The sequence below is a fragment of the Lissotriton vulgaris genome, chromosome 3_1 (genome assembly GCF_964263255.1).
Source record: "Lissotriton vulgaris chromosome 3_1, aLisVul1.2, whole genome shotgun sequence".
Taxonomy (NCBI): domain Eukaryota; kingdom Metazoa; phylum Chordata; class Amphibia; order Caudata; family Salamandridae; genus Lissotriton; species Lissotriton vulgaris.
The window spans coordinates 1,410,580,648-1,410,597,376 of NC_141689.1; the positions used below are offsets into that span (position 1 = coordinate 1,410,580,648).

The 16,729-nt window shown below is 39.3% G+C and overlaps 1 protein-coding gene across 4 annotated transcripts in view; it reads right to left on the bottom strand.

Moving 5' to 3' along the window:
* WDFY3 (WD repeat and FYVE domain containing 3) overlaps positions 1-16,729 on the bottom strand; it is a 2,050,643-nt gene that overhangs the window by 1,718,350 nt on the left and 315,564 nt on the right. For all 4 annotated transcript variants that reach the window (XM_086961876.1, XM_086961875.1, XM_086961873.1 and 1 more), the window contains exon 4: positions 12,324-12,534. In XM_086961876.1, the coding sequence (XP_086818002.1) occupies positions 12,324-12,503 (180 nt within the window). In that variant the 5' untranslated portion in view covers positions 12,504-12,534. The remainder of the gene's footprint in view (positions 1-12,323; positions 12,535-16,729) is intronic.

Genomic DNA, 16,729 nt, shown 5'->3' on the forward strand with positions numbered 1-16,729 from the left:
CATGCTGTACACTGGCTAACCAGTAGTACCTCAAGATAGGAGGTGGCTTAGAGGTTTTTACCAGTTTATCTCTGCTTGTCTCGCCTACTCTCCTTGTGTCTGCATCAAGACATGGTTTTTATGTAACTGCCAGGCTCGAACGAGCAGCTATACAGAGGAATATTGTCAATGAAAGTTACAGAAGCTCATAGAGCCCTTGAATGAATAAAACATTTGTAAAGTGCCTGAATCACCCCCTCAGGGGTGTCTCCGCACTATGAAGCATTGATCCAGTATATCAGTTGCTGAAAAGTTCAGTTTTCAGAAGTTTTCTAAAAGTAAGGAGATCAGTGCACTTGCGGAGATAAGGAGTTCCAATATAGGGGAGTCAAATATGACAAGCATTTGCAATGCAATCGGTCTCGCCTTTAGGACCTTGTATGTATTTAGCTATGCAGCACATTAGCCTGGGTGCTGAAACATCTACTGTTCTTTAACATGGAGGGAAGGTAAGCACCAAACTGTGTGACTCGTCAGGTATGGGAGCACATGTAGGGAAATATTGCCTTTCAGCGGGAAATGGTATAGTCCAAAGCTTTGTTCTTAATATAAAATCAGGGCCTTCAGTGGTCATATCACTGAAAATACAAGATTTGAAAAAAATATTGTATACGGGTGAACGTGGAAGAAAATTTCGATGGACTGGAATCTAGAGAATGCTAAAGAGCTTCTGGTATTTTATATAACCTCTGCTGGTCGTTTTCTATCAAGTTAGTTAAATAAAGGCAGTTGCCAGAAAAATTAAAAAAAGAAAGTCCCTAAGCAGAAAGCAATTCTGGTATTTTACTGGCCTCTACTGGTCGTTTTCTATCACAACAGTTAAATAGAGCCAGTTGAACAGAAAAAAAGCCCCTAAGTGGAAGCAGACAAGTTCTAGGGCTGATCTCCAGAGCCCACAAAGTACAAACACATAAGTATATACTAAAGTATATACAAGAAGTCTCGAATGCTCGACCTAAAAAGTTCTTGCCACCCGGTGCAAGACTTCCTAAAACGGGGGAGTAATGAGGAGAGATTAGTCTCCTGTGCGTAAGGATCTGCACAGTTGATAAGGGAGGAGTTTTTCTGTTCAATAGCTAGGTCCTTTGTCATTTTGCACTTTATATACAATGCATCAGATCTTAAACTTAATTCTCTGTCTTATTAAGAGCCAGTGTAACTGTCGCAGAAGAGGCAGTGAGGATGTTCTGGGTGGCATATTCTGTACCAAACGGGCTGCAGTATTCTGGACCACTTGAAGTTTATTAATTAAAGCTTCATTTGTGGCCGCTAACAGTGCATTACAATGGTCCAGACGACTTATGAGTAGCGCCTGAAGCAATGTATTTCGCACCTCAAGTGGAAGGAACTGAAATACTCTTCGTAAAAGACTCATTGTATGAAAACTGGTACCGATGATAGCTCTTACTTGATCTTTCATTGAGAGACACTGATCCAGTCGGATACCTACATTTTTAACCAGATTCTTGGGAACCTGAGCAGTGCCTTGTAGTGGTATACACTAATCATGTGGATAAAATGTCTGAATTAAGGCATTGCTACGGCTAAGAAAAACTTGGCAACAGGCAGACCAAATGAGACACCAAGTTGGTTATTCCTTTAAATTTCTTTTGTCCTGGATACAGATAATATTGTTGTGATATCTGCAGGCTTTTTTGAGCGCCACGCTAAAAATGGAAATACAATTCGCCCAAGAGATTGCAATAACTGCACAATATCGGGTTGTTTTTTGTACCGGATTCCTAGTTTTCCCACGGCAAACAGGGTAAAATGTGAGGGCATGGTCTTTGTCGGCTGACTTTACATAAGGCAGTGTTCTAGATGTATTACTTTCTCAGCATAAAGTCCTGCATGTGTTTCCTTGAGGAAACTACATACCCCATTTGCCCCAAACCTGTGATCTAAAATCAGCCGGAAACACGGTTTGCTGCCAATTTTAAAGTCAGTATGGTACTCAGAATGAAGGCTTTTATGCTTGTTGTCCAACTGTCTATTTAAAGTAGAAGGACAACATGTCCTTGTGCAGTCTTATGAATTGACCTCCTATTGGCAGGACATGCAACTCCGTTACATTCGAGTCACATAAAAACGCATCCTAAGATACTCTTCATTTTGGAGGGGGTGTTTTTGTCATCCCAAAGTACTTGTCTCTGCTATCCCAGCATATTTGTTTCCCTATTCCTAGTTTTACATTTGCCTTTGTTTGAGTCTGCTTTCCAGGTGGTCATGTCCTTGACGTTCAGGTTTGCTCCGGTTTCCCTCACCCAGTATACATGTTCACCTTGCCCCATTTTCTGCTGCCTTCCTTGTGCAAAGGTTGTGCCTCCCAATTGTGGTGCATGTGCTGCCATGTATGTGTGTTTTTTTTGTTTACCTTCTCTAGTGTACCCTGTATTACTGTTTGTGTCTTCCAGTCCCCATGTCCGACTTTCCACACCTACTTGGCCCAGAGTTTGTACATGTCACCCCATCTGGTAAAAAAGATAACAAGCATTTGCAATGCAATAGGTCTCACATTTGCGAGAGTTTGAGCTATTGGCATTGTAAATTAAAATGCCTTTTATTTATGTGTTTTGAAAACTGGCAAGCAGGGTGTAAACCCACACTTTGTACTTTTAGTCATTGCTTCCGAGAAGCTAGGCAGGCAGTAACTGCACCTTTTTAGGTCGAGCATTCAAGACCTCTTGTATATACTTTAGTATATACTTATGTGTATGCACTTTGTAAACTCTGGAGATTAGCCCTAGGACTTGTCTGCTTCTGCTTAGGGACTTTTTTTTTGTTCAACAGCCTCTATTTAACTGTATTGATAGAAAAAGGACAGCAGAGGTAGGTAAAATACCAGATCTGCTTTCTGCTAAGAGACTTTCTTATTTTTATTTTTCTGGCAACTGCCTCTATTTAACTTTCTTGATAGAATATGACCAGCAGAGGTCAGTAAAATACCAGAATCACTTTAGCATTCTCTAGATTCCAGTCCATTGACATTGTCCTCCACGAGCAACCATAGACAATAATATATTTTTCAAATCTTGTATTTTCAGTGATATGACCACCGAAGGCCTGCTTTTATATAAAAAACAGAATTGGGACTATACCATTTCCCACTGAAAGGCAACATTTCAATCCAAGTGTTCCCATACCTGGCATCTCATGCAATTTGGTGCTTACTTTCCCTCCATGTTAAAGAACAGTAGATGTTTCAGCCCCCGGGCTAATGTGCTGCATAGCAAAATACATATAAGGTCCCAAAGGCGAGACCGATTGCATTGCAAATGCTTGTTTTTATTGCCAGCCTTGCTTCTCGTAAGGAAGGACTATAAGTACAAAGTGCGTGTTTACGCACTGCTAGCAAATTTACAAAACACATTATAAAAGTAATTGTCCTTTACAATGCCAAGAGCTCAAACTCTCACAAATGTGAGACCTATTGCATTGCAAATGCTTGTTTCATGCAGGTTTTTAGGAGTATAAAGTAAGGTGGCTTTCTGAGATGGCAAGCAATCGAAGAATGCAAGCTGTAAAAAGAAAACATTACACACAGTGCTCCATTTAAGTGGCAGACAACTTAAAACATGCAAGTTCGAGTGTACACATCACACACATTAAGAGTCATGTGCATGTTAATGCAGGAAGATGGAACTATTAACTCTTTCGCTGCGGCGGCTATTCCGCCGCAGCACTAACGGTTGCGGGGGGGTGCGCGGGAGAGCTGCGCGGGTGACAGAACCGTTCCGTCACGGCTCGCTGGTGAGCTGTGCTCATGACAGAACAATTCCGTCACAGCCCCGCCCGCTCAATTAAACGCGCCGCGCAGACGTGGCGGCCGGGCCGTGACGGAACCGTTCCGTCATGAGCACAGCTCACCCGCGAGCCGGGACGGAACGGTTCCGTCAATAGCCTCGAAGAGGTTAACAAAAGTAGTGTGAGAAGTGGAAAGAAAAAACCGACAAAGAAGAGCTCATTGAAGAGTCTCACTACCCAAAGGAGTACACATCTAATTTTAAATTGGAGATCTGTCTGAGAATAATAATAAAGGTGATAAGAGACAGAGAGGCTGGATATTCAGAGGTAAAACATATGGATAGGAAAACTGAAGTTAAGTAGGGATCTCTCAACTACGCTTTGCCCATTAAAAATAAACTATGCTATAATTTAACTAAAAGATCAATACTTTCCCTCACATCTTTGAACAACTGGCCATCTATCTGAATTAACCTCTCAATCATCATTTATTTAAACCTCCTCCCTATTAAAGGTGTGCATTTAACATCTGCTCTTCCAGCAACATGGCACTTGAAAGTGCCTCATTTTTACCTGAATATAGAATGCTGTATTCTAGTTAATCATTAGAAATCTTTGTGGTGAGGCGGCAGTAAAATACAGGGGGATCAACTGAGCCGGATGCTGTAGTTGAAAGTATGTTTCACTCAGCTGGTCATACATTTTTCTCACTCAAGCGAGGAAGATATTAAAGAATTTAGAAACTGTCCTCATTTTAGCTTCAGTAGCACTAACTATAATTTCCATGAGGAAACCATGAGAGAAAACACAGTTCATCAGATCCAAGCAGAGGATCAGCATTTTTAACAGCGGAGGGGGGGTGATTGAAATGCATGGGCACTCAAGAACGTTTGCCTTCAATGTAACAAGTTCAGCCTACTCCGGATTGCTAGTTTCTTTGGCCTAGGTTTTGGCGTCTTTGGATGTTTTGTTTGGACTGGCAGGTTGTAAGGTAGAGTGCGGCAAACAATATTGCTTTTTTTAACAAGCATTTGTATTTTTGTCGTTCTGTAGCACTGGAAGCGATTGTTACCTTGCTCAATTAATAGTATCATTTATTGAGCTCAAAAGGATAATGGAATGACTGGGAATCTCCTGATGTTTGTAATTGTAACCTGCGGCTACATTCAGATTTAAGCAGTAAAGGCTGAGCTCTCAGAGCCATCTTACCAATAGCATACTTTGATATGGCGGGTTAAGTGAGATAGTCATTTCAAATGCTGTTTATCCAATGTGGGAAACAGTTATAAAAAGGAAGTGCTACTCTTCATTTGAATGTGGATAACCTGGAGGAGAGCTTTGAAGATAAGGTGGGTGGGGAATGGAAGATTGACATTCCTCAGAGAGTGGTTGTAAGTTCAAGGGGGGATGTGGAGTGGGTGTCAAAGGTCAAAGAGGGTTGGCTGTGCTGGAGAGCATGGGTAGGGTAATGAAATGAATTATCACTCAAAGGTTTTTTTTGTTCAAAGGATTTATTTGATTGCTTTAAATAACATAAACATAAGGTAACGATGCATGACCCTGTATTGTGCAAAGATAGATAAATGGTTAACAGACTAAAAATCACACCACATGCTTATTGCACTACTAGACCATTAAGGTTCTGGAAAGAATTGCATAAACATGCCGTTACTCAGTGTATAAAACACTAATCAGTAACCAAAAAAAGGAATGAAAGAACACTGATCAGGCATGAGGAAGCATTTTTAAGTAGTAAGAATATAACTATCTTAATTCGGATCACACCTATAGTTTCACAGGGAAGAAAAGTTATCTCTTAAACTAAAGCAATACCACATTAAGCCAGCTTGTGGCAAAGCTTGGAACACTTTCATTAAAATTGTCTTTTCCACATAGAACTGTGACTGTTTTATTGTGCCAAACCGACCGATAGACTCTGCAGCAGGCAAAAATGTATTTGAAGTACATGCAGTATGATAATTAGTCTCTTCATCTCATTCACAATCAGTAAGAACATGGTTTCACTGTCACATACAGCCCCCGGATCAGATAATACAAAGACCAGCTTTATTGCTAAATCTCCATGACAGAGATAAATACTTAAGCTTTTACACATTCACCGATTACGTTTTCGTCCTTTCCCGGCTCTCATCAAATGACTAAAGAGTATCCACTCATTGTGCAATTAAAGGGATTATCAAAGAGCTTCTTTAGTCAATAATGAAGGCGGACATCATTTTAATGGTCCAGATTAATGCATCTATAGTCATTCATAGTAGAAAGCTGCAGAACAAAGAGTAAGGAAGGACTATATATACTCCCAATAAAGGGGGGTATGCTGACAGTATGAGCACTCACTTGGAACACAAATCATTCTTACTGAACTCAGTGACCGACCATACTGTTGAAATACAGCATTCAATTTATTTAAAGAACATAATCGCTTAAGGAGTGAGCTAGTTGTCAGCTATCGGACAACAAATAAGGTCTCTGATAGCTACAGGTAAATACAAAAACCCCTCATTCACCCTTCAATATGGATAGGACCCAAAATCTTTGGTGTATAGATTATATGCATGCTACTGAGCCCAGACATAGAAGGTAATACCATACTACATGTTCACTACAGTGATGAACAGGAAGAAGATCGTATGTGACTAAATTGGAAGGTATTTGTAATGCTTTTAGGTGTGGCCTGTTCCACACACCTTAAAGGAAAGGTTTCTTTATAGGCCGTAACTCTAAATTACACAGGACTAAATCATCTGATTCCGAAGATTCCGAACTATTTATACAGATTAAAATGTAGCCTACACTACTAACTACAGTAGGGATAGAAGAGGCTTCTAGGTTGTAGTTAAAGTAGGTATATGGGGTAAAAGTCTCATAGAAAGAATAGAATTGCTACTGGTTTCTTCAAGAGATACAATTCCAAGGTTATATGGTAAGCCGATAGAGGTGAGACGAAATTCGCAGAACTCAAAATAATCCAAAAGCGTGCATCATAAATAAAAAAAATACAATACAAGAATGATAAATCACTTTTTCGAAAAAGGCTGAAGAATAGCTAACACTACTTTCTTTGGAATCAGTACTTTTTGTGGCCGACCACGTTAAACTTCTATCAGACTATGAGGTAGATAAGCAATTACTGCATATCCAGACTGGCCAAAAGGCATTCAAATGTGTGCAGTCATTGTAAAGTTGTGTAATAGCTGGAATCTACAAAACCCACATGGCAGGGCCAAACATTTTTCTCAATTTCACACTAATTGCACTCTAGGATTAAATACATTCTGATAAAGAAACCATTTATACAATCCACTTATAATTCGAAAATCCATCCTATATGTAATAGAGCCAATGCTGCTCACTCTGTTTATAAATGATGTTATAAAGTCTTTGCGCAGGGATGGGTGTGAAGCTTCGAAAATAGGAGGACAGAGGGCACCTGCACTCCTCTTTGCGGATGACACCCTGCTTATCTCCAAGTCGCCCCAGGGCCTCCAGCAATTGCTGAATGATTTTCAGGCATTCTGCCTGGAGCAGGGTCTGGAGCGTAATAGCTCGAAAACTGAATGAATGAATGATCTTCTCCTCCAGATTAACAACCCAGTGCAAACTGCATTTGCGTGTGGGTGACGTCCTCTTAGAAGCAGTGGCTGAGTTCGACTATCTTGGCATGAAACCTACAAAGAATTTATGTTGGACTCCGCAGGTAGAAAGGGTACAGCTATCCCTGTTACAACAGACAGTAATTATAGTAAAAATTCATAGGAAAACTATAGCCAGAAGGGTGGCGCTGGCGTTAGAGATTTATAATGTCTAGGCTCTAGGGGCAGTTTCATACGGTGTAGAGTTATGGGGCTGCTCAAAACTTACTAACTTGTCAGTAATTGAACAACATTTTTTTAGATCCTTGTTAAACCTTCCAGTGAATACACCGCTGACTCCACTCTATTTAGATTTCGCCCAGAAAAAAATTACTCATAAAATCGTGCTCAGAGTGCTTATGTTTTGGCATCGATTACGATCCACCTCAGCACTTGAGCCTTCGTGATTTCATGACATCAACATGTGTAAGTAATATTCAGTGGCTCTGTACTCTTAAGAACCTGTTACAGGGGTTAAGCCTTGATATTTATTGGGACCAACCAGAAACCCTGTGTCAGATCCACAAAACTAGTCTCAAAACGGTTTACTGGGGTAGTGCTGAGACTAACAACATACAAAATTGTAATGGATCACTTTCTGCTGTTTTTATCGATTTTAAACCGACCCCGTTATTTGAGGGCACTATAGGCAAAATTGTTCCTTCACTAGCAAGGAAGCTATACCTACAGTTCAGGTAAGGGTGCCTATCTGTTAAAACTTTTAAAAGAAAATAGTGGAAAGAAGTGGACATGGTGGATGAGAATTGTACTTGTAGCCAAGGTGAACTGGATTCACCGGAGCATGTTCTTCTGTTTTGTCCCTTGTATAGTAAGTCTCGAGCTAAATGGCTAGTGTCACTTTGAAGAAATCTGAGAGTAAAAAAGTACCAGGAGACGTACAGAATATTGCAGTCAGATACATTTTATTGTGTTCTGTATGGCCTGGTTCCTAATGGCAATGTGGATTAGGCTGGCCAAGTGTTCTTTTGGTAGTCTATAGGCTGCCACTTACTAAAGGGTTCCTCTACACTGCATTGTGCCACTTGGACGAGCTCCTGCAGACCTACGTCTTTTAATAATTATATAAGTTATTTATTGTATTTTATTTCCGGTTTTTAAAAAGAAAAACATTTTTATGGTGAATTTCGGTGGTCTTTTTTAAATTACATTTTCTTCTTTTTACTGTGCTCCTATTGAAATGGATTGACAATTGAGTATTTTTTAAGGTTTAAGTTGGTATTTGTGTTTGTAAGTGCTTTGTTTTGTGGTGTACTTTTTTGATCTACAGGGATCGAAATAAAGTTTTACTGAACTGAACTGTATATCAGATCATCCAAGCATCCCAATTTAATTTTCAATTTCAGCCCATAATCCAAAACCTAAAAGCTTTGCAGTTTACCAACAGAATACTGAAGTCACTTGCTAGTGTCGCAGATATGAACAATAACTTGAAGCAATTCTCCAAACTGAATGAAGCGGATTGTAATAATAGTATTACACTCTGTGATGCAACAGAAGCAACAATTAATAGTAAAACCATGGCCCTTGCTGATGCCAGAAACAAACAAATCAATAGGTATATTTTCAACTTAGAGATAGAAATTAAAGCAACCTACTTAGCCTGATATATAGTCTTAGAAAAATTGCCAAGCAACAAAATTTGAATTGCTCTAGGTCTAAAGTTGTGAAGAGATTCAGTGGCTTTAGTAAAGTGAAGAAGATGTTTGGAATCATATCAAATACAAACAAAATATATGTTAATGTGATGCATTAATATTCAGGTAAACAGGTCTTTGATGATACTGAAACAATAAACACATTCTAGAACAAATATTGCTTCAATGACATTTATACCAGTAACAAATATATGTTGATGTATCTGACCAAGCGGGCCGTACACATTTTTGTGAACCTGATCACCTACAATTAGAATGTGGTACCACTATGAACACAGCTGTCCAAGTGATAAAGATTGGTTCAATAATAAATTCCCAGGTCCGTACAGAATTACAACCAATTTCCACAAACTATTTTGCTCAGTTCTATCACCAATAGTGCGAAAGGTAAATGGCATAAGCAACTGCCATTTGCGCTCTGGACAATTATGTTATTCTAGCGAACTCAAAGTAAAATATTTATTTGAACGGAATGTAATTCAAGATGGCAAAAAATTGTATTTTGGGAATTTTGCATAGCTAGTGTAATGTGAAATGCCTGGAATTATGCAAATGTCAGTGTAAATTAAATTTCACCTTGGCCTAATATAAATAGAAGAATGCATGATGAATATGAAGCAACGCTTTAATATCTACAACATTTTTCAGATGGACAGATTTAAATTATTAGAGTTGTTTCTATTAAGGATGTACTAAAAGAAGATAATGGTGTTAAACATTTCTCTTTAAGGCTGACCTCCATCCTCCCTCTTAATCGTCGTATCGGTTTTCAGAACAAAGGCACTTCAGGAACGTTAGCAAAATGTGATAAAGCATTTGCTTCATATCCTTATGACTTACTCACGGTTAATGACCATGCTACTTTTTTTATTTAAAAATAGATGGATTGGCAGTAGACCTACAAAAATGTTGGGAATCTAACTATTCTTTTTGTTTCAAAAATCAGCAAAGTATTTTCTGGAATACTCTATACAAGTGATATAAAAGAAAAAGTGGGAATAAGATTTCAAGGTACAATTGGTGCAAAATCTTATTTTTGAAGAAAGATTGCACAAGGGTTTATCTATTGATTAACAAGCAATTTGCAACATACCAAACTTGTAACTCACTTGCATGGAACCAAGTGCCTGCGACACACCATTTTGCAAATAATGTTCTCTACCTAAACACAACTTTATAACCACACTGGTACGACTTATTAACCCAATCGTATTCTCGTCTATGGCCTTGCCTAATTATAGCTCATATTAAGTTGCGGTTGGTTATGACTTTTGGTTTGGTAAATTACGTGTTGAGTAAATGGCAGGTCTTTGCAATGGGTTTAGAAAAGATTGATAATCTGCTCAAAATCTGGCAAAGGAATCTGTGGCCGTACAATATTACATTCTCCTACGCCTACGTGGGAGTCACAAGGTGATGTAGGATTCAGTACCTCTCACTCATTTTGGATCAACCATGCAAAGGTTGAGTTTATAGTAAATGGATAACAATGAACTTGAAAGTCTACTTTTAATAGGAATTAGTGAGGCCAAATTTAAATAGGCTCGCTATAGAGTGCAGTTGGCAATGGATCCGTAATATTTAGAACTATAAATTGCAAGAATGGTACAAATTACTCTTCCTGCACAGTTTTTGTTAATATACCCAAGACAGAAATTGTTTCAGCCAGCTCAATACGGTTTATTGGAAATGTAAGGAAAAAGATTTTAAGTGGGAGAATTATACTTTCTTCTTTTGGAAGTACACAGTGAAACAAACTCATTTTATTAAAGTATTTTTAAGAAGGTAAAAAGATAATACCAATTTTAATTAAAACAGGATGTATTTTTGTGGTATACCATGATTACTTGCAAATGCAAATTCACACAAATTAAGGGTGTATTTCTAAGTCGTGCTTCAAAATAGAAAGGACCACCGTAGAGCACCTTTCAGCAGGTTACTGAGATTGGAAACTTGAGCGGACCATGGTTTAATTGTTGCTAGTTTACCTGGTTAACATGAGAAAGGAAAATCAGCAAGCCACTTATCTGATGAGTTGATGCTACCCCTTCGCAAGCTTGGGCAAGAGGTATGCCCATTATGATGCCAGGTCTAACTTGAAACCTTTGGTTGAGGGTTTTTAAGACATCTACCTGATCCAATTTTTTCATGGTTTTCCTTACATATTAATTTGTCATCCAACCTCTAATCTTTAAAACTTTATCAAACCCTGTTTGAGGAGTGATGCAGTCACTGTCTGTCATTTGAAGGCCATGAATATCACCATAGATGAAATAAAGGATCCGGAAGTCACCTCTTTGCAGGATGTCTCTCTCAAGAGAGCCCTGGATTACGAACAAACTATTAAAAAATGCATGTGATCCTAGTCCGGCCAATGGACACTCTAAGAGCATTCCTTTACAAATGGTAATTTTAGCCAGCAGCTCTCATTTATGCAATAACAAACACAAGCTCAAGTTTTTAATGCAGTACATAAAGGGTTTATCTGTTCAATCTGGTAAAAAAACAACTTTTGAAACCAAAACGCCTGAAGGAAAAGCTATATCTGCATGCAACCCCACCACAGGACATACTGCAGAGCTTTAAGAACCAGCTAATCAACTCAATTCACTAACATCTGTATCACTAGTCCTCAAAGCTGGAAGCTAGGAAGTTACCAATAATGTACGAAACAGGCTGGGTTTGGGTGGGAAGGGACAAGGGCTGATTAGATTTGGTCCATGATGGTGTAAAATAAAGAGAACTAGGCTAGGGAACTTGAAATATATTGCAACCAAAACATGATTTAAAGCATTGGGCATTCCACATTTAGCCACACAAAGAGACCAGACAATCAATTGAAGGTAATTTTTAGAGCATTACAAATACGTCTGAAATGTCTGGCAATTGCTTGTACCACGATCTGGGAAAAGTATAAAGAGATGGCCACAGGTGGCCCAGCACAACATTTAACAGCATGTCAGGAGTAGCATTTTCCAGCCTACTTTTGATGTCGGTATCTTTGCCAACCAGCCACTACAGTATATTGTGTGATGTATTTTGACAAGAGAGAAGAGTTGCTTAATACGATAACTTCATGTTTTATAAAAGTTTTAATTTTATCACACAAATTAATGTTTAAATGTAAATAAAAACTGTTTGGTGGCGTAATGCCCTCTGGTAGATTACTAGGTGTCAGTTACACTGATTCCCATACATTTTAACTACTTACCCTGTTGAAGACTGGCAGCATCATGTATAGTTTTTCTTCCTGTTCTTTTTGGGTCATGGGCCGAGGTGGATTACTAAGCTCAGCAAAGAGCCGGCGCAGGTGCATCAACCCCAGGGCGTTATCCTGAGGACTGCAGTCCTCCTGCCGTGGCCGGCCCATTATCCGTTTGACCATATTCATTTTTGCAGATTTCTTGACTTCACTACCAAAACTGTAAGAGAAAAATACAGTAATGTCAATCAACTGGACCAAACTGATATAAACCGATGTGGAGAAGCATAATAAAGAGAACACTAACATAGATAGCTTTGCAAGCAGTTGTAAGGCTGAAGTACCTCTTTAAATATCTAGATAACATTGTACGGAGGTGAAAGACATGAAAGGCTATATACACACACACAATACATATTGCTATATACGTAAAATAGACACATAAGAGTGTGGTACCACGTTCAACATCTATATGTCCTCACAGATAATTCATATAGACACCAGAGTGCAACATCGAGAAAATTCATGATGCTACAGGAGCTATTTTTAGGGCCGCTGACTATGTATTTTGTGAGGTCATGTGTTAAATCCGCAGCCTAGGATTAAGGGAAGCATTATGATTGAATGACTATAGATAACAGGAGTTTTGGTGACTTTCAAGTTTGCGGTTGTAACTATAATATATATTGAAATAAAGTATTACTGGGAATGCAATTTTTTTATTAAGCTTAAGTACTAATCTCAACAGGCCATCTTCGGCCATACCTTGTCCCCATGCCCCTTCCCCCAAAGTATCTCCTAGGAATTGCCATGGCTATGTCCAGGGCAGAGGGCATGGCTTTTGGCATATGGTTAGCAACCCTGTGCCCAGTACATAATGAGCATGGACTGCGGGATGGCCTTGTACCCAGTTCCGCTGTCCATTGTACACTCTTGGCATGGCTTGTGGTCAAGCCCTGGAGGTGCTGGAAACAGAGTAAGGACAAGAGTCCCGTATTGAGTCTAGGTACATCCTGAAGTATGTGCTTTTTTAGCGACTCAGTTAGAAAATTGCTTAAAAACAACTGCACCTTGTTTGGGGAACACAACAAACTGGTTCTTGAATTTGTGTTGCTGTCACAGCCAAATCATGAGTCACAGATTAATGTGCCAGACAGGCCAGTCCATGAAACTCGCGCCTACATTTTTATGTGAATAAACACATTTTCCAACTCTCAGGGTTTCATTTAGCACCCCAACCCCCGCATAGTAAGGGTAACCTTACGTTTCTCATATGGATACAGTCATTTCGCAAGCCACAAAATGATTGAGGTGTACAAAATGTCTCATCCAATCAGATTCGGAGTCAAAGTTCAGTTTTGGGAGAAAGTCATAAACCCAACATTTTTTCAACTAATATAGTGATTTTCACCAAATTAGACAAAGTGGATGAATTGGACCAAACTAAATAAATCAGGTTGGGTCTTATTTGGCACAGCAATTTTTGTTGTAGTGCAGAGCAAGCGTTCCTATAATTGTTTGAATGCTGCCAGTTGCGCTTAATTGTTTGTGATAGCTTTATATGACAGACCGGAGGACAACCTGCATAGCAAACTACTTACATACTGTGCAGCAACTGTGTGATAAACAGCATGTCAACCTGTAACTGAATATGCATATCAAATGTTTGTAATGTAGCAAGTATCCCAGGAAGTAAAATTCTACACATTTGCAGAGCGCTTCAGCACCTCATCAGAGGTAGAAAGCGCTATATGAATCCAAATATAATACACTTAATATTATACTAGTGGCTTAACAGGGCCTCCATCGGTTTAGTCTTCTGAGTGCTCATGGGTGAAATCCACATAGTGCTTTATTGGTGGACTTAACAACACCTGCAGGGGTTTGTACTCTTATTGCACTTAGGTGGACTCCAAATAGCGTGTAACTAGTGACTGCCGCAAGAGGCACAGAAAGCAAGATAGGAGTTCGACTATACAAGATGCTTAAAAATCCATCTCTAGGAGTTGCTGGTCGGTTAAAACTAGTTGCTACTGGAGAACGAAGAGTAGGACATGGTGATTAATTTGGTTATGCTCCTGAAGTGTAACTGACCCTGAAGTGCCTGGGACATCAGTGTTAAGCAGTAGCCACCAAGCTGACGAGTAGCCACCAAGAGTCATTGCACCCCAAAAAAGATCTCACCAAAAAAACGTCAACTTTAACAACTGTGGGTCTGGAGGAGGCACCTGCGGAAGTCCGTGATGAGACGTAGCGGGGGTTGCCCCAGGGACCTAATGAGCAGGCAGCCGGAATGCCCCTCATCCTAACATCCCTTGCGCACGACCAGGTGACATGTTATTAGTTGGACAGGCAGATACTGACGCCACGCATACTACTACTGATACAGTAGCCTTGGGGAGCGACGGCGACCTGAGTTGGGCAAGTATATTGGTTCACACCCCGACCCCATCCCTTTTTGTTTTTTCGCCTTCCTAACCCTTACCTTACCCTACCTCACACATGTCCAGCGTACCTTACACGGACATGGGAGCTATTGGCACTCGACGTAATAACTGTTCCTGTATGTCATACACCCCTCTGTAGATAGGGCCCATGAAGAGCAGGTCAGGTGCTCTACTATCTGACTCTTGAAATGTGCTTATTACTGGTGCAAATGTAAAGTACCTGTTACAGAACAAGAAACTCAATAAATAAATAATTTTAAACGAAATAAAAACGTTAACTTCAAAATATTTTCCTTCAAAATTCCTTGTGGTTTTAATTGCAAAACCGGTTCTTCCATTTATTGCAACTCTAGTTTATATTAAATTAAGATATGCAAAATATACTTAAACGCTGCCAAGAGATTAAACATCTCAACTGATGTGAGATTCAGCATTTTACTTTCTTATGTTTTAAAACGCTTATATCATGTCTGCATAGCTTTCTCTTATCTCCATTTAAAACATTAACCTTTAACATCACGAAAGATCTAGTGGAAAGTGAAATGCCAGTGCATGAGAAAGTCTACCAGCAGTGGAAGAATAAGGACAACTCAAGTCTCGAGAAACAATATGTAATTATTGTCAGATACTGGTAGAAAAAATGTAAACATCACAGTAAACTATAAAACATGGCTACAATTTATGACTAAGACAAAGCCTTTAAAAGCAGGAAAAGAAGGCTAAAATGGAAATGTAGGAACCCACTCACAAAAGCATTTATATGTACGTGAAGTAGTCCACATGAGTACTTTAAACATGAGTACACTTCTAGCTCTCAGAAATACCTTTGTGAATTGGCCCCAAAATCTAAAATGGAAATACTGGTATATAAATAACATAAGTAATAAGGAGCGCCCTCTTCCCCATTTAGGGAGTTGGACATTTCGAGGTGAATTCCTAAAAAGTATTTATAAGTATGTGTGTGAATTAGGGCTCCTGTTTTCTAAATTATATCACAAAATGTATACCAAACTAATACATGCATCCAAATATTTTGGTACAGATGTCCCAAATACTGGCAATTAATTACTTCAACACTCAGACTTCTTCTTCTAGTTACAAGTTACATATTCTTAGCAAAATATCAGTATGAATTTACTACAACATCAACATAGCATCGTGAGAGAAAAAAATGAGTAGGGCCAGAATCGCAGTGTAGCGTATTTGAGCCAAAAATATTTTTCAAAACACCATGACGCTAGGGAATGTGTTGCTATTAACTATCAGATGGGCTGTGCAGTAAGAAATGCTGCCAAGAGACAAATGCAGGATGTGATGTCGGCGGCCATATTCCCCTCTGGGCTTTTCACTGGAGAAATATTTGCTATGTCGCAATGTTCCCATGGTAGTGCCCGGAATGCAATTTCTATACAGTTTATACGCGCTTCCAACCATTTTCTTTGCAAACATGAAACGTCTTAATTTAACCGTTAGATTTCTATCTACGAGCATTTTTCTTTCTATTTGTTATTCTGTTTGACCCTTTAAACTTAGCAGCGTAGAGCTGCTGCTTTGCTTCGATACAGGAACACAGTGGCATACAGGGTCGAACTGGCATAGAAAATAGGCCCAAGGCTGTTACAGCGCGTGCAACTCTAGACTGCTGCCACTGGAAAGGATATTTTGCCCCTGGTGAACCAAAGGAGTGATACAGCACACACTCGCGTGTGCGTGGGTTTGCTCTATTAACAGAAGCCGCCTAATGAGAACTAATTCTCTAAACAAACACGATTAGTTGAAGACCACTCATAGCACAAAAACATGATTATCAGAGTGCAGCTGCTTCAGTCTAAAGCAGCGGTTCTTTTGATTTCTGTGGACGCTGAAAGAATCAGTATTGGTAGATAGGGACCACCGCCTAAGCATTTTCTATAGTTTGAACCTCAAAACAATGCATACAAATACACAAAGTATACAGTATATGAAATA